At 26.9% G+C, this 17,532-nt stretch overlaps 2 protein-coding genes, 1 long non-coding RNA gene and 1 pseudogene across 3 annotated transcripts; 3 read left to right on the forward strand and 1 right to left on the reverse strand.

Annotated features, from left to right (window-relative positions):
• Nucleotides 1-424: 424 nt before the first annotated feature.
• On the forward strand, nt 425-1,951 carry LOC122508570 (UPF0329 protein ECU05_1680/ECU11_0050-like). The gene is made up of 4 exons (XM_043622000.1): nt 425-583; nt 673-877; nt 989-1,391; nt 1,628-1,951. Exons 3-4 carry the CDS (start codon nt 1,233-1,235, stop codon nt 1,709-1,711), a joined length of 243 nt encoding a protein of 80 aa, XP_043477935.1. The 5' UTR covers nt 425-583; nt 673-877; nt 989-1,232; the 3' UTR covers nt 1,712-1,951.
• Nucleotides 1,952-2,098: 147 nt separating this feature from the next.
• Nucleotides 2,099-8,415, forward strand: LOC122508572 (annotated as a pseudogene).
• A 190-nt stretch (nt 8,416-8,605) lies between these two features.
• On the reverse strand, nt 8,606-9,803 carry LOC122508573. The gene is made up of 3 exons (XR_006302250.1): nt 9,670-9,803; nt 9,359-9,477; nt 8,606-9,095 (listed from the first exon to the last, which is right to left on the reverse strand). It is a non-coding gene; the product is annotated as an uncharacterized LOC122508573 (long non-coding RNA).
• A 1,788-nt stretch (nt 9,804-11,591) lies between these two features.
• On the forward strand, nt 11,592-17,325 carry LOC122508571. The gene is made up of 14 exons (XM_043622001.1): nt 11,592-11,625; nt 11,716-11,895; nt 11,986-12,102; nt 12,194-12,373; nt 12,464-12,580; nt 12,672-12,851; nt 12,942-13,058; nt 13,150-13,329; nt 13,420-13,536; nt 13,628-13,807; nt 13,898-14,023; nt 14,161-14,340; nt 14,431-16,905; nt 16,998-17,325. Exons 1-13 carry the CDS (start codon nt 11,595-11,597, stop codon nt 16,869-16,871), a joined length of 4,146 nt encoding a protein of 1,381 aa, XP_043477936.1. The 5' UTR covers nt 11,592-11,594; the 3' UTR covers nt 16,872-16,905; nt 16,998-17,325.
• Nucleotides 17,326-17,532: the final 207 nt, after the last annotated feature.

A 17,532-nucleotide genomic window follows, 5' to 3' on the forward strand; every position in this document is an offset into this window, starting at 1 on the left:
AAATTGTCATCTAACTCATGGCGGGAAATTTAAATAAAATAATAATAATTATATTATTTATTAATTTTTATTAATTGTTTAATAAAATGAATTATCAATACTATTAAATATTACTTAATTAATAAGCAACAATTAATATATAATAATATTATTATTATTTTATTTGAATTTCCCGCCACATTTTGAAAAAAGTCGGCCTGAAAGTACAGCCAGCGCCACGGTGGTCGCCGTTCAACATTTGAAGCTGAGTCCAGAATGAGAGAGTCTGTGCACCGAAGCAGTTTTGTTTTGTTTACGATAATCTGTTGCATTATTTATTTGAAAATAGTAATATTGAAGATAAATTCTACAAATATCTTCCTATCACACAATTTTTACATTGTTGGCGTAATTACAAATTTCAAAAGTTAGCGGACAATTCAATCTGCGGACAATTTCAGTTTGTCGCGATATACATCTGCTCCTGCAACGAACTTCACAGTTGTTAAGTGGATTTCTTGCAGAGAATTCAGAAAAAATTTCATTTTTCATGAGAAATATTCAACTTGTAAGTAAATTATATCGAAATGGATGTATTCAACCTGTGAGTATTTAGAAAAACTCAATATTGCATTTATTCATTAAATATTGTATTTATAATTAAAAGTTCGGAAATTCTATGTTGATTTCTAGGTTATGTCTCTGAGAAATTTATCTCGTGCTCCGGTTCTTTTACAAACTGCCGAATAGGTTCAAGAAAAATCTGAGATTTCCAGTCAGGAACAATTGATTAACGAAGACAAACTTAAGAAACAAGAAAAAAGTTGAGGTTTTATTAATCTTGATAGAACTGTAGAAATACCAGTGGAAACGAGTATAAAATACATTGAAAGCGAAGGTAAATCTTTTCACACTTTTTCGTTGGCTTAATTTTAAAGAAATTGAAATATTTATCCCTTTTTTCTAGACTTTTGTTCACTTTTGTTCAAAAACGTATTTTTCTTTTTAGCCTATAAAACAACATACGGCGATAATCCCATTTGAAAATTGTATAGACGAAATTTTAAAGGTCAATTTGCTCCGAGAAAAACGAGAAAAACTTTGATTTATTTAAATCTCCAATACTTACAATACAAGTTTGATTTATTTAAATCTCCAATACTTACAATACATGTCCGAAAGTAAACCTCCGTCTGATAACCGACCACCCATTGAAAAATTTGATTGCGTTGCATCATCGCCAACAACGTATAATGAATCTTATTAAAAGAAAGTTGAAGAATAAAGAAGAAGAGAAGAAGAAGAAGAAAAACGAAGAAGATGCAAATAGAAAGAGACTAGACGAAGTTTTAAAGAGAAAATTAAAGGAAGAAGAAGAGAAGAAGAAGAAGGAAGAAGAAAAGGAACCTCCTGTGAGTTAATATAACAAAATTTTTAATTTCTTTTTTGACTTTATAATAATAATAATAATTAATTTCTATTATTTTTATCTATCTATAATAATCAATAAATTCACTTTCTGTATATTTTTACTCAAAAAATGAAAAACTTAATCACAAATTTCTTGCTTCTTGGATCGATCAATTTCTTCGGAGCGTAACAAAAATTTTTGTTTGGTTTTTATCATTTTCCTTTATTTTTTTTGCAGATATTAAAAAGAGAAGTAATCGCGGATAAACCAGACGAGTTATTCCAGTTATTTCGAGTATTCCAAAACCGGATGGCGTTGTAAGTTGATCACCACTGCAACAAAATTTCAATTCATGGACCGGTTGATTTCAGATGGAGAAACAATGGCCACAAGCCGGTGTCAAGCATTATACATTTGATCCAGCTAAATAAATAATTCTTAATTTACAGATAAAATAATTAAATAAGCAGAATGAAAATTTGTTAATAATCACTAATTTTTGGTGAAATATGTATATAAATATTCTGCAAAAAATATATAGAAAACGAATATTTAAATTCTTTGTGTTGTTAAAATTTACCTCTTTTATGCTTCTGTTAAAATTTCACAATTTTCTTTTTATTTCTTCTTAATTCTTTTTAAATAAAAAAACCTAAAAAAAATTATGATTGCAGAAAATTTCTCTTGTCGGTAAATAAGAAAACTGTTTATATACACAAAGAGAATGAGTTAAGTTTTAGTTTTTAGGTTAGCTGTCAAACGAGATAAACACAATTTACTTTATTTCGTTTTCGTCTCACATTTAATTTCCACTGTAAATTTGTGTAAATCGTATACATATAAATATTTTATAACAATTTTATAAATATGAGTGGCAAAAATCAATTACCGGATCTTGATAAAATATTTCGCGAAGAAGATGATGATGGATTTTTACCTTCCGGAAGGTAATTTTTATTAATAATTTTAATAAATCATTTAACGTACCTATTGTATTTAAATACTTTTAATTAGATTTTTGCTTTATTATTTGAAAGATAATAAACAAATTTGAATTGACATAACCTATAAGATTATTTTTTAAAGTTTACAAACGTTTTTAACCGTTTTAAACCTTTTAAACAAGCAAAACGTAAAAATTATTGTACTTAGTTCCAGATTGGCTTCAATATTTGGTATGAACACAAATAATGTAAATACTCAGCCGCAAATTTTTCCAACAAAACAAAAAAATGTTACTCAAGAATCGAAAACCGAAGTTGTTATTGCAAAAGCTGTACACGCTTATAAATTGTAAGTATATAATAATTTTTTACTGTACGATAGAAATTTTATTTATAATTATTATAATTTATTAATATTATTATTTATTTTTATTTATTTTACCTAATTTTTGAAAAACTGCAAGTGAAACGTTAATATTTCTAAATAATTCATCAATATTTATTATGAATAGACAGGACGGAAATTATACATCGATAGGAAAACTTGGCCTCGCTCTACGTGGGAAATGTTTCCACAAAATCGTATCAATTAATACTCTATCAAAGTAAACAAGAGCACATATCCATTGTTTCGATAAATCCCGATTTCTCCTACATTGTGCAGGCAAATAATTATTCTACATATTATGATAATCGAAAGGAAAATTGGTCAATACTTTTTGAAACCAGTAAAGAATGCATCGAGTTTGCAAGAGAAATTGGCGTCTCACGATATCTTTCACGTCGTGAAAAGACGAATAATTCTTTAATTTATCAGGATTTAAATGCAGTGAACGAAAAGGGAGAGAAGGCAAAAGAGGGGGATGAAATTTCCCTAAAATACATTATTACCACAGAAATAATTCAACCATTAAAAAATAATTCAACCGCGGAATTGTCAATGACAGTGGAAATTTCCACCGATGATAATTGGGAAAGAATATTGTTGGGAACGATGAAAAATTTGAGACGAATGCTAATATTACCGCCGAGTAAGCAGGTAATTATTAAATTTTTATAATTTTTTTTTACTCTTCAAGGATTGGCACAGGTCAGGGAAAAGTCAAAAAAATTCAACTTTTAGAATTCATAAGAAAATTCTAAATTTCTGAAAAAATAAATTTCTTCTATTTCTGACAATAATTTATTTTAAATAACTTAATTCTATTTAAAAAAAACTGCCATAAAATTATTACTTATAAATCATTTTAATGAAATATTTTTTTGACAAATTTTAATTTCAATTCTGTTTGAAATTAGTTTCAATTTTAAAAATTTTAATATACAATTCTTCGAAAGAATTCAACTATCTCAATGAATATTAAAATTCTTTACAGAAATTAAATTATTTTCAAAAAAAAATTCTCGTCAACATTTTAATTATTTTTATAAATAGCAAAAATTCTTCACCAAAATTCAATTATATTCAGGAATTTTTATAAAATTCATTGTAAATTTCAATTATTTTCATAAATAAAAATATTCAACTCAAGAATTCAATTATTTTCAAAATTAAAAAAATTCTTCGCAGAAATTCAATTATTTTAGAAAAAAAACTAAATAAAGATTTTCGTCAACATTCCCAATTATCTTTATAAATAAAAAGAAAAATACAATTATTTTCAGGAATTGCAAAATTTCAATTATTTTCAAAAATTTTAATAAAATTCATTGCAAAATTTCAATTCTTTTCAAAAATTTTTCTTAATTCAATAATTTGTATATCAATTATTTTAATGAAATTTTCTAAAATAATGAAACTTTCACAAGAATTCAATTATAAAAAATAGAATTTGCATGAATTTTTTGAAAATTCTTTGCAGTAATTCAATTCTAATAATTTTTAGAGTGAATCAGAATATTCTTTAGGGTCAGGGAAAATGAAAATTAAATTTTTATGGCAACCCCGTCTTCCCATAATTACATTTTTTCCATTATAATTTTTAGATTAGTCTCGGTCCTGGATTTCCCAAGGAAAGAGACATCGTTCTCGAAATAGAAATAATAAATATTCAGAGGGCAAAGGAAATGAAAATTCCCGAAGCAGAAAGTTAAATTTCGTCAAGTAAGGCTTCGATAATATCGAGAATGGCAAAAATGGGACAATCTATTCTTCCAAAAACTTCCATATCGACGACTACCGATTCAGATGACACTCAGGTTTATATATTTTCATTAAATTTAATTATTAAAATCACAGCTTTTTTTCAAATTACTTTTTTCAAAATTTCTAAATGTAAATTAAATTTAAAAATAAATCATTTTTGTCAATTTTTAGGATGAGATAAAAAAAGAACGAACAATACGACACAGAAAGGTGAGATGAGAAGAATTTTCTCAAAACAGAAAAAATAGAAACACTAAATTTCAAAAGACGTGAATTAAAATTAAAAATATCAGTAATTATGATTAATAAATATTAATTGTGATTTTTAAACTAAAAAATTTATTAAAAATTTATTGTTAGGGAGAATTGCCAGAGACAAGTCCATCGAAAAAGCAATTTCAATCTAGTCACGAAATTACAGAAACTGGTAATCTTCACAAAGTTATTAAATCAAAAGTGACTTCATCGGTTCCTAATGTACAATCGTCATTGTATCCAGTCGTTTACACTCCACAATGGTCACCAACTCAAGTGCAGGTAATATTGAAAAAAAATTAAAATATTAAATTAAATTAAATTAAATGGAAAATTAAATTAAAATTTGAATTTTTTTTTATCAAAAATGAATTAATTTCAATAATTTCTAGTCACAATATATGACGGTTGACGGTCAAACTTTTCTTCCCATGGCACAACAATTCGTCACTCAAACAATGCCTGGAACATTAGATCCAAGTTTAAATATATTTTTAACTGAGTCAAGAACACAAAATGCCGAGATTCGAATGGGAATGTCAAAAATATCCGACAATATTCAACGATTATTGGATAAAGTAATTTTACTTTCAAAAATACCATTTTATTAATTAGTAAATCAATACCAATTCTCAACTTCGTTGATTTTAGTTTCACGTCTTGGAACTTCAAAACGCTTCGTCACCGAGCAATGATAAAACAATGGAGAACACGTTGAAAATGATTCTCTCATTGAATTCACCAGAAACGAAAAATAATTCAATTATTACTTCTGGTAAACTTGAGGAAAGTAATAAAAGTCAATTGAATCAATTGCAAGAGAATATTTTAACCAAAGAAGAGGAACTGAAGACGATAAGAGGTATTTAGGAAAATATTGGATAGTGCTAATAATAATAATAATAATAATAATAATAATAATAATAATAATAATTTTAATAATAATTAATAATACCTAGGAATTAATAATAATATTGTAAAATTATTTTCAGAAATATCAAATAATGCCAACCAGGAAATAACGAAACTGAAAGAAGAAAAAAGGAGTTTAGATCAAGTGAATCTGGAACTAAAGGAGAAAATATTAAGTTTAGAAACGAATCTAGCAACGAAGAAACAAGAGTTCGATAATTTAAATACACTTCATGAAGCTGCCAGGGAAAATTTGAATGATTCTCAAAAGAGAAATTCCAATCTAGAGAGGGAAATTTTACAACTTCAATCTAATTGCAAATCTTTAGAAATTGCTGCAAGTACAAATCAAATGAAATCCACTTCTGTAAGTTTTCTCATTTTATTTTAAGAAAATAAAAATAAACACTATTAATTTACAATTACGTTTTTCTTTTCAGAAAAGTGATAAAAATAAAGAAGTGAAATTGATCATGAATAATACGTACCACACATTACTGTCAAAATTCATAGAAGACAATTATTCAACTAGTTTTATAAAAGAAACGATTGCTAACACGTTGAGGGTAAGAAATATTCAAAATACGTATAGAAAATTAATATTTTCATTGCCATTATTTTCAATTGACATTATTTTCATTTGCCACTATTTTTAATTGACATTATTTTCAATTGACATTATTTTTATTTAACTTTTTTCATTTGACTTTTTAATTGACATTATTTTCAATTACCATTATTTTTATTTGCCATTAATTTTCAATTACCATTATTTTCATTTTCTAAACAATTCAATTATTTTTTTAAATATTAAAATCTTTACAAAAATTCAATTATTTTCAAAACATTTTTAATTGAATTCCTTGAAAGAATTCAATTTTTAAAACAAATTTTAACACATTTCGAAAGAATTCAATTTTTTTCTAAAATTTTAATAAATCCTTAGAAAAAATTCAATTAATTTTATAAATATTAAAATTCTATATAACAATTAAATCACTTTCAAGGCAATTTATAAATATATTCGTCAAAAAAATTGAAGGAATTCAATTATTTTGAAAAAATAATAAAATTCTTGTGATGAATATTCAATTATTTTCGAAACAACTTTAATTGAATTTCTCAAAAAAATTTCATTATTTTTGCAAAGATTTTACAATTTATAAAAATAATTAATTTGTTTCAAAGGATTTATTAAAATTTTAGAAAATAATTGAATTTTTCTTTAAAATAATAATAAAATTCTTTTTAAAAATTGAATACATTTATGAAATTAATTTTATTAATATTGTATTAAAACGATTAAATATTACAATTTCAGAAAATATAAAATTTCCATAAAATTCAATTTCAACAAGAATTTAAAATTCTCTAAAAATAATTCAATTATTCTCAAAATATTTTTAAAAAATTCGATATAGAAATTAAATTATTTTCAAGGCAATTTTTAAATATATTCGTCAAAAAAATTGAAAGAATTCAATTCTTTTCAAAAAAATAATAAAATTCTTAAAAGAAATTTAATAATTTTTGAAACAACTTTAATTGAATTTCTCGAAAAAATTTCATTATTTTCAAATATTTCTATAAAATTCTTCATAACAATTTATTCATTTCTTTAAATTTTAATAAATTCTTTGAAACATTTCAATTATATTTTTATAAATAGTACAATTCTTTGCAGAAATTCAATTCTTTTCAAAACAATTTTAATAGAATTCCTCGAAAAAATTTAAATTTTCAAATATTAACAAAAAATTAATTTATTTTCTAAAATTTTAATAAATTCTTCGAAACATTTCAATTATTTTTATAAATAGTATAATTCTTTGCAGAAATCCAATTATTTTCAATACAATTTTAATAAAATTCTTCTTCATAAAATCCAATTGCTATTTTAATTAATTAAATTAATTTTTAATTTTCAATTAAAATTATTAAAAAAGCTTCATTAGTTTAAAAAAAATTCAAAGAAATTCTTCAAAAGAATTCAATTAGTTTTTTTTAAATTTTAATAAAATTCTCTGCGAAAATTTAGTTATTTTTCTAAATAATAAAATTCACTGCGAGAATTCAGTTATTTTTCTGAATAATAAAATTCTTTGAAATAATTTTTAATTATCAAATTTTTTGATAAAATTCTTTGCAACAATTCGATGATTTTCAATGCATTAATTTTAAAATTGAAAATATTTGAAAAGAAAAATTATAAAAAAGTTTAGAAAGAAAAAGTAAAGAATTAATTTATTAATATTATTATTAATTATTATTTAATTAATAATAATTTTAATAAAATTTATAATTTTTTAAAAACAGGACATAACTTTAAAAGTACTGAATAGCGATGAATGTGAGGAAGAATCGAGTGATAAAAAGAAAATGCATGAGAAAAATAGTCAATTACAGGAAACAGAGAGATTATCATCATCATCATCATCTTTAAAAGAAGACAACGAAGACACGAAAAACGATTTCAAATTAAATTCCGAGACGAATTTGAATAATTTTATTCAGGTAATTATTTGTTAAATAATTTTTTTCATTTTCATTGTATTCTAATACATTTCTATCAGATTTCTATATTGTAGATTGCTCCGGAATTTGAAAATGTACCACCGCCAATTCCACCACTGGATTCTAGTAATGAAGCCGATTTGAGCGATTTTTAACGTTGATATATGAGAAAATCGAGAAAAAAATTAATAAAAGAAGCTTTATATGTGATTTGTATAATTGAATAATAAACAAAATGTTTATATTCTTCTAAACACGAAACATAAACAATTTTTATTCTCAAAAAATAATCACGCACAAAATGTTCTTTAAGTAATTGAAAAATAAAATTAACTTAATATGAAAAATTCGAAATGCATTCGAAAGACAAAAAAAAAAAAAAGAAGGTAACTTGAACTAAAAACACCAGAGAGATAAAGAAAAAAAATAAAAAAATATTCAAAATGAAAATGAATTTTTAATTTTATTGCATGTTTATTGCTTGTTTTCCATTACGAAGAATTAATATTAACTGCGCACGTTTCTCTTTCAGCAAGCCGTTTTACTCTTCAAAGTATATAAAAGAAATCCTTTTCTCCACCACATCCTTATCACACGGTTTGAAAAAATTGACTTTTAATCATATTTTTCTACGAATAAAAGAAACAAAAGAAGAATCCAACTTCTCATTTCTTTTCCCCCACGATTCAATGAGACAAAAATTATTATCCAATTCTTTTCCTAGAAAACAATTAAAATAATTTATTAAATGTAATAATAAATTAGAATAAATAAAAATTATCAATAAATCTGTAATTGGAGTACTAATTTTTCATTCACTATGTAAATTAATGTGAGAACGTAAATTTGGAGACATCTTTATTTCTCAATATTCCGACATTGATTAATTGCGCACTCTTGTCAGTTACAAATTCCCATCGTTAAATACTTGAACCTATAAACAAAATAAATAACAATTAATCAAAATAGAGAAACTAAAAATTATATTAAGTATGTTTTCTTAGAGTAAAGAAAAATTTTTTCTTACTCGTAATTTCTTTGTCAACATTTTCTATTCTTCTAAGATTAATTTTAAATTTAAAAAAAAATTTTCAATAAAACAATGTTTCCATGAGAAGCCTACATATAGAGTTAAAAATAAGAGAAAAAAATATACCTATTTATTACTATAAACAATAATTAAACATTAAAACTAACCTCAAAATAAAATTCCAAAACAATATTTATCCTAATTAATTTTCCGAACTGGTGTCGCTCGTTCCCTTATGGTATGTGTCAAATTTATTATGACTTGACGTATGGTTGGAATTTTTAACCTAAAAAATAAAAACAATTTCAATATACCTTTAATATAAATTTGTGTGATTATCAAGATTTATATAGATAAACATAAATTTCAATAAATTTTTTTTTTAATATTGTTATTTATAATTAATAAATTAATTATTTGTTATTTACTATATGTTATTATATATATTTATAATATTAAAAGTAAAACTAAAACTAACCTCAATGCACAATTTAATTTTCTTCTTCTTCTTACTGTCATATTTTGCACCTATAATTTAAACCTGAAAAAAAAATTAATTCGCATTAAAATAATTAAACTATTTATTTACTTATTTATTCATTAAAAAACAATACTTATCTTAATTAATTATACAACACGTTTGTATATTCCATTCTGCACAGATTATCGTAAACAAAACAAAACTGCTTTACCAACAAATTCTTTATTTTGAAATTTGACACAACTATAGGTAATTTCACTTTCTGCATTATCGACTCGTGGTACGAGTTACCGAAAATATGCTTGAAATAGTTTGTACATCACCACGGCGCTAGTAGTACAAGCGCGCACTGGTGGGGACGCTCGAAGTGGTGGGGACACGGGTATATAAGCAGGCGCCCGAGACGAGACTGGCACTTCATGCTCAACTGTGTTACAGGTAAGCAATAGTACCAAAGCCTTGTTAAGGCAGACGAACTTAAGCTGTATTACAGCAAAGCCTTGTTAAGGCAGACGAACTTAAGCTGTATTACAGCAAAGCCTTATTAAGGCAAACGGACGTAAAGCTGTATTACAGCAAAGCCTTATTAAGGCAAACGGACGTAAAGCTGTATTACAGCAAAGCCTTATTAAGGCAAACGGACGTAAAGCTGTATTACAGCAAAGCCTTTTTAAGGCAGACGGACGTAAAGCTGTATTACAGCAAAGCCTTTTTAAGGCAGACGGACGTAAAGCTGTATTACAGCAAAGCCTTTTTAAGGCAGACGGGCGTAAAGCTGTATTACAGCAAAGCCTTATTAAGGCAGACGGGTGTAAAGCTGTATTACAGCAAAGCCTTTTTAAGGCAGACGGACGTAAAGCTGTATTACAGCAAAGCCTTTTTAAGGCAGACGGGCGTAAAGCTGTATTACAGCAAAGCCTTATTAAGGCAGACGGGTGTAAAGCTGTATTACAGCAAAGCCTTATTAAGGCAAACGGACGTAAAGCTGTATTACGGCAAAGCCTTATTAAGGCAAACGGACGTAAAGCTGTATTACAGCAAAGCCTTTTTAAGGCAGACGGACGTAAAGCTGTATTACAGCAAAGCCTTTTTAAGGCAGACGGACGTAAAGCTGTATTACAGCAAAGCCTTATTAAGGCAAAACGGACGTAAAGCTGTATTACAGCAAAGCCTTTTTAAGGCAGACGGACGTAAAGCTGTATTACAGCAAAGCCTTATTAAGGCAGACGGACGTAAAGCTGTATTACAGCAAAGCCTTTTTAAGGCAGACGGACGTAAAGCTGTATTACGGCAAAGCCTTATTAAGGCAAAACGGACGTTTTTTTTATTCGACAGTTTTTTAAATAATCGTTGATAAAATAAGTCCCCGAGTGCAGTCCCATGGCATCGTTATTTGCTTTGCTTTTTGTAACTTGACTATTAAAAGAATTAATTTTAGAAACTTTATAAATTATTTATTCTCTACATTATATTATGCAGACTTTTTTCAAATTTCTATCAAAACTATAATTATTTTAATGAAAATTTTGTTAAATAATTCATCTTTTTGAAAATGATTTTCTCAAATAATTGATTATTTTCTAATTTCAAGACAATATAATTGAATTTCAAAGATTTTTTTTAAACTACTAATTGAATTTCGTTTTAAAGAATTTTATTATCATTTTTGTAAATAGTTGCTTGATCTCTAATAATTTGTGAATTTAATGTAATGGAAATTCTAAAATATATATATATATATATATATATATTAACACAAGTAGTAGCTTGTAGTTGCTAAAATTTTAAAAAAATACCCAAATAGCCTAATTACAAAACCCAACGCAAAACGATGCTATTAGATTGCACCCTTATTATTTTGTCTTTTTAACAAATTTTTTTTTTACAGAAATTCATGTACCAGTATCTACTGTATTGACATAATGAAGAGAAAACAACAATTGAGTTTAAAATGTTTGTGTTTAAAAGTTGTTTTTTGAAAAAATTTTATTTACATTTAAAATTAATAATTGTAATTTATTTGTTTATTCTTTATTTTTTCAGCAACAAATGAATCTCGTGAAGGACATTCTACCAGATTTTTCTACGGTAACTTACAGACACAAAAATCTGACGAAAATTTGACATTTTCTTCATCGTCATCAACTCCAAAGACAGAAGAGGCAGAACATCGAAAAGCAGAGAAGAAAACTTTTCGCTCGAGTGGAATATTCAGATTAAAATGTAAGTTTTTTAAAATTATTTTCTTCAAGTATTTGATTTAAATTGAGGAATTTTTTAATTTTAATTCTTTTGTTTCTTTTTAATTTTCAGCACCAACTAGATCTCGCGAAGAAATGTCTACCAGTTCAATTGGAAAGACTGAAAATGTGAAAGCTGGAATTCCGGAGAAACAATCTTTTACTTCCAGTGAAAGATTGAGTTTAAAATGTTAGTGTTTAACAGATGTATTTTAAAAATATTTGTATTTACATGTAAAGTTAACAATTGTAATTTATTTGTTTATTCTCTATTTTTTCAGCAACAAATGAATCTCGTGAAGGACATTCAACCAGATTCTTCTACGGAAACTCACAGACAAAAAAATCTGACGAAAATTTGACAGTTTCTCAATCACCAACAACTTCAATGACTGAGCAGGCTGAACCTCGAAAAGCAGAAAAGAAAACTTTTCGCTCGAGTGGAATATTCAGATTAAAATGTAAGTTTTTTAAAATTATTTTCTTCAAGTATTTGATTTAAATTGAGGAATTTTTAAATTTTAATTCTTTTGTTTCTTTTTAATTTTCAGCACCAACTAGATCTCGCGAAGAAATGTCTACCAGTTCAATTGGAAAGACTGAAAATGTGAAAGCTGGAATTCCGGAGAAACAATCTTTTACTTCCAGTGAAAGATTGAGTTTAAAATGTTAGTGTTTAACAGATGTATTTTAAAAATATTTGTATTTACATGTAAAGTTAACAATTGTAATTTATTTGTTTATTCTCTATTTTTTCAGCAACAAATGAATCTCGTGAAGGACATTCAACCAGATTCTTCTACGGAAACTCACAGACAAAAAAATCTGACGAAAATTTGACAGTTTCTCAATCACCAACAACTTCAATGACTGAGCAGGCTGAACCTCGAAAAGCAGAGAAGAAAACTTTTCGCTCGAGTGGAATATTCAGATTAAAATGTAAGTTTTTTAAAATTATTTTCTTCAAGTATTTGATTTAAATTGAGGAATTTTTTAATTTTAATTCTTTTGTTTCTTTTTAATTTTCAGCACCAACTAGATCTCGCGAAGAAATGTCTACCAGTTCAATTGGAAAGACTGAAAATGTGAAAGCTGGAATTCCGGAGAAACAATCTTTTACTTCCAGTGAAAGATTGAGTTTAAAATGTTAGTGTTTAACAGATGTATTTTAAAAATATTTTTATTTATATGTAAAGTTAACAATTGTAATTTATTTGTTTATTCTCTATTTTTTCAGCAACAAATGAATCTCGTGAAGGACATTCTACCAGATTCTTCTACGGTAACTCACAGTCACAAAAATCTGACGAAAATTTGACATTTTCTTCATCGTCATCAACTCCAAAGACTGTGCAGGCTGAACCTCGAAAAGCAGAGAAGAAAACTTTTCGCTCGAGTGGAATATTCAGATTAAAATGTAAGTTTTTTAAAATTATTTTCTTCAAGTATTTGATTTAAATTGAGGAATTTTTTAATTTTAATTCTTTTGTTTCTTTTTAATTTTCAGCACCAACTAGATCTCGCGAAGAAATGTCTACCAGTTTAATTGAAAAGACTGAAAATGTGAAAGCTGGAATTCCGGAGAAACAATCTTTTACTTCCAGTGAAAGATTGAGTTTAAAATGTTAGTGTTTAACAGATGTATTTTAAAAATATTTTTATTTATATGTAAAGTTAACAATTGTAATTTATTTGTTTATTCTCTATTTTTTCAGCAACAAATGAATCTCGTGAAGGACATTCTACCAGATTCTTCTACGGTAACTCACAGTCACAAAAATCTGACGAAAATTTGACATTTTCTTCATCGTCATCAACTCCAAAGACTGTGCAGGCTGAACCTCGAAAAGCAGAGAAGAAAACTTTTCGCTCGAGTGGAATATTCAGATTAAAATGTAAGTTTTTTAAAATTATTTTCTTCAAGTATTTGATTTAAATTGAGGAATTTTTTAATTTTAATTCTTTTGTTTCTTTTTAATTTTCAGCACCAACTAGATCTCGCGAAGAAATGTCTACCAGTTTAATTGAAAAGACTGAAAAGCAAATTTTGTCTTCGAGTAAAGGACCGGAAAGAAAAATTTCATTTCATAGTCAAAGATTAAGTTTGAAATGTAAGTTTTTAATAATTAACCAAGGAAAAAATGATTCGTACGATGAATCATTTTCACCTGGGTACATTTTAAAAATATTTTATTAAAATAACAATTTAAAAATTTTAATTTATTTAATTCCTTTTTTTCTTTTTCAGCACCAAGTGATTCTCCTGAAAAGCTGTCACCGTGTTCAGTTTACCGTGTACCAACAGAAACATCATTATCATTATCGTCATCAACTGGACCTGATTTAAAAATCACTTCTTCAAAAGTAGAGAAATCGAAAAAGCAAGAAGCTAAATTTTCCCATTCAGCATCAACTTCAAAAAGAGATGGTAAAATTTTATATTCTTTTTTCTTCTTTTATATTTTCTTAATCTCTCTCAATATAAAATTAATAAAATTTTCATTTCTTCCAATTATAGGTGTTGACTCATCAATTGAAAGTGGTGCTGGCCCCTCTTCAAAACGAAAGAAATACAGTGTCGAGAAATCTACAATTGGTGTTTCTTCAAACAGAAAAAGAACGTCAATTACTTTGGATAATGAAAATATTGATAAACCGTTGCATCATAAAGTGAGAAGAAGATTGGAATTAATGGGAACAGAAAAGCATACGGTAAAAGTTTGTTTGGGAAAATTATGTAAATCAGCAAACATTAAAAATCGAATTGAAGAAGATGCAAAGGTTGTTTCATCAATGATGTATGAGGCAACAACAATGGCATTATTCGGCCTATATGAAGAAACGAATGTTGAAAATGTTGAAAATTGCCCATCATTGTTGGAGAAATGGACCAACAATGGTCCCGACTTTCTGTCATTTTTAATATCATTAAAGCAGAAAGTAAATGCTCAACGTAAAGTAACTGAACAGGATGCGAAAATAAATACAATGGTCAACGAATATAAAGAATTAAGGAATGACATTCCACTTTATGACGGAGAACATAGAACGGCAATAATTCAGGAGGCAGCTTTAGTGTTGAATCGAAACTTTAAAACAAATTTCACGACGCATGCAGCATCACGATTAAGAAGATATTTGCAGCTATTAATGGAAATTGAAGACGAAGAAAAAAATCATATGGAAGTAGATGAAATTCAAGAAATTTGTTCAGTTTACCATATCGAAAATGATAATGATGAAAAAATAAAAATTAGGAGTTTTAAAAATAGCATTAAAAATGAACAAAGAAAAGAATTTCAAAAATCTCGAAAACAATTTCCAGATGAAATGCGAGAAAAAAAAACATCAGACTACTGCGATGAAAGATATGTTCGACAGGAAAAATATCTCAAACATTGCGATAAAGTCTATTATAAAAAAAGGCCAAGAAGGCGAAGAAAAAAATCGAAAAAGGAAAAAGAAGAAGAAAAAGAGAAGAATGAGGAAAAAGAAAAAGAGAAGAATAAGGAAAAAAAGAAATTTCGAAAAAGAAGGCCTTCATTTTATAAACAATCTGTTGCTGCTTTAAATCTCCTGCTGCAAGAAAATAAATGTAAAGTGAAAGGATTCCCTACTGATTTACTACTGAAAAAGGGTGATAATGATAGAAGAAAATTGGACTTTACAAAATTGACAAAAGATGAAGAATGGCATAAATTTTTGCCATTTTTCATTATGATTCAACAAGAATTTCATGATAAAAAGAAGAAGAATTTCACGTTAATTCCACAAATTTCATTAGGCGTGAAGCATGTGGTTTATACAAATACTGCTTTAAAAGAATTGCAAACGGCAACTGTTATTCAAGAAATTAAAGAAAAAAAGGCAATTTTACAAAAAAAGAAAAGAAAATCAGGAACGAATAAGGATCATCTTCAAAGAGCAGTTGATAAGATGGACGATGAAATGAAGCGCTTAAGAGAAATGAACAATGAAGAAAGGTGGAATTCAATGTTCAACTTTAAATCAATCCAAAGAGGTCGAAAAAAATTAAAGAATGGTGGTAAATTTTCTGGTACAATAACGACAAATGGTGTGGACGTGTCAGTAATTTTTGATTTACCCACAAAACATGATGTTGTGCAATCAAAGAAGAAAGTTGGAAGTTACAAAAAATTTTGTGGTTTTGATCCTGGTGCGAGGGCGACTCTGGCTGGCGTCAGTAGGGAAAACGATCCTAATCCAACCACTAATGTAAAAAAGGATTCAGCTATTTACATTGGTAGTTGGATGATGAGATGGCAGATGGGCGACTACAGAAGAAGAGAATTAATGAAGAAAAAAGGTATAGACATGCAAAAATATTACAAGCAACTTGCTGAGGATCCATTGATGGAAAATTTTTGCATGACTAATCCTCGAGATCGCCATCGCATAACAAAATATAGAATACATCTTTTACAAAATTTCCAATCACTTCATCAAAAAAGATCCGTAACGCGTTTACGAATTGATCGATATTCAGCACAAAAGCGACAAGTTGATCAACTTGTGAATTGGATAGTAGGTGATACAAAGAAGAAACCCTGTTTCGTTGCTATTGGTGGAGCTGAAATACCTAATTTTATCAAGGGATACACTAAAGCTCCTTTGAAACGTATTCAACAAACTCTTTTTCAAAGATCAGAAGAATTAGGAAAGGATAAATTGCAAGTCGTGAAAGTAAATGAGTTTAATACAACAAAAATGTGTAGTCGCTGTGTGAGACCACTTAAAATATCCAAGAGTCCCCATCGATACACTTATTGTGCGAAATGCAAAACAACGTGGGAAAGAGACGTAAATGCAGGGCGTAATATTCTTAATCTTGCACTTGTTCAAGAGAAAATCATACCAAAGGATTCCATAAAAAATCACCATCTATTTCGGATAAAAAATGATGACATTGAACATGAGGCTGCAGAATTGCAGAAATAATTTTTCCCATCACTTTCAACATTCATTTTTAAATGTAAGTTTTTAAAATTTATAGTTAAAAAATAGTTTTTTTTATGAAAAATATTAAAAAATTTAATTAATTTGTAATTATTTTCTCTTTTTCAGCACTAAGTAAATCTCTTAAAGGACAATGAAAAGGAGGAACCTCGACAACCGGAAATACAAATTTCTACGATGGACAATATACTGCTTAATTGCGGAAATAATTTAACAAAACATTATTCGGTCCTGGTGGTGATGGCTTTTTGCCATTGTACATACCGGGGATCTCTTGAGATCCGAACCAGCCTGTAAAAAGGCATACCAGGTTTTTTAAGAAATTAAAAAACATGCTACTTCTTTTATTGATTATTGTTTGAATTTTTCAAATTTTTTATAAAAACAAAAGCACATTTGTGTTTTTTTTTATAAATTAAAATAATCAATAATAGGAGGGGAGGTAATTTTGTAAAAGACATTTATTTCTTTAAATTTAAATCATTTTTCTCTTTTTTACTTATAATTTAGTTTCAGTTTAACGGTGTAATTTTTAAAATTTTAATTTTTTCAAAACATTTTAACTTGATTCAACATTTCACTTTAATTTTAAACTTTTTTTTTAACAATTTCAATTTCTCCTTTTACAAAATTACCTTCTAAT

Source organism: Leptopilina heterotoma, unplaced genomic scaffold (assembly GCF_015476425.1).
Source record: "Leptopilina heterotoma isolate Lh14 unplaced genomic scaffold, ASM1547642v1 Lhet_55, whole genome shotgun sequence".
NCBI lineage: Eukaryota > Metazoa > Arthropoda > Insecta > Hymenoptera > Figitidae > Leptopilina > Leptopilina heterotoma.

Excerpts from the sequence above, each read along its gene's own strand:
- LOC122508570 (XM_043622000.1), top strand. The coding sequence starts at position 1,233 with ATGAATCTTATTAAAAGAAAGTTGAAGAATAAAGAAGAAGAGAAGAAG. Across the intron at positions 1,392-1,627 it reads AAGAAGAAAAGGAACCTCCT|ATATTAAAAAGAGAAGTAAT; the intron begins GTGAGTTAATAT and ends TTTTTTTTGCAG.
- LOC122508571 (XM_043622001.1), top strand. The coding sequence starts at position 11,595 with ATGAAGAGAAAACAACAATTGAGTTTAAAAT. Across the intron at positions 12,374-12,463 it reads TGGAATATTCAGATTAAAAT|CACCAACTAGATCTCGCGAA; the intron begins GTAAGTTTTTTA and ends TTTAATTTTCAG. Across the intron at positions 13,059-13,149 it reads TGAAAGATTGAGTTTAAAAT|CAACAAATGAATCTCGTGAA; the intron begins GTTAGTGTTTAA and ends CTATTTTTTCAG.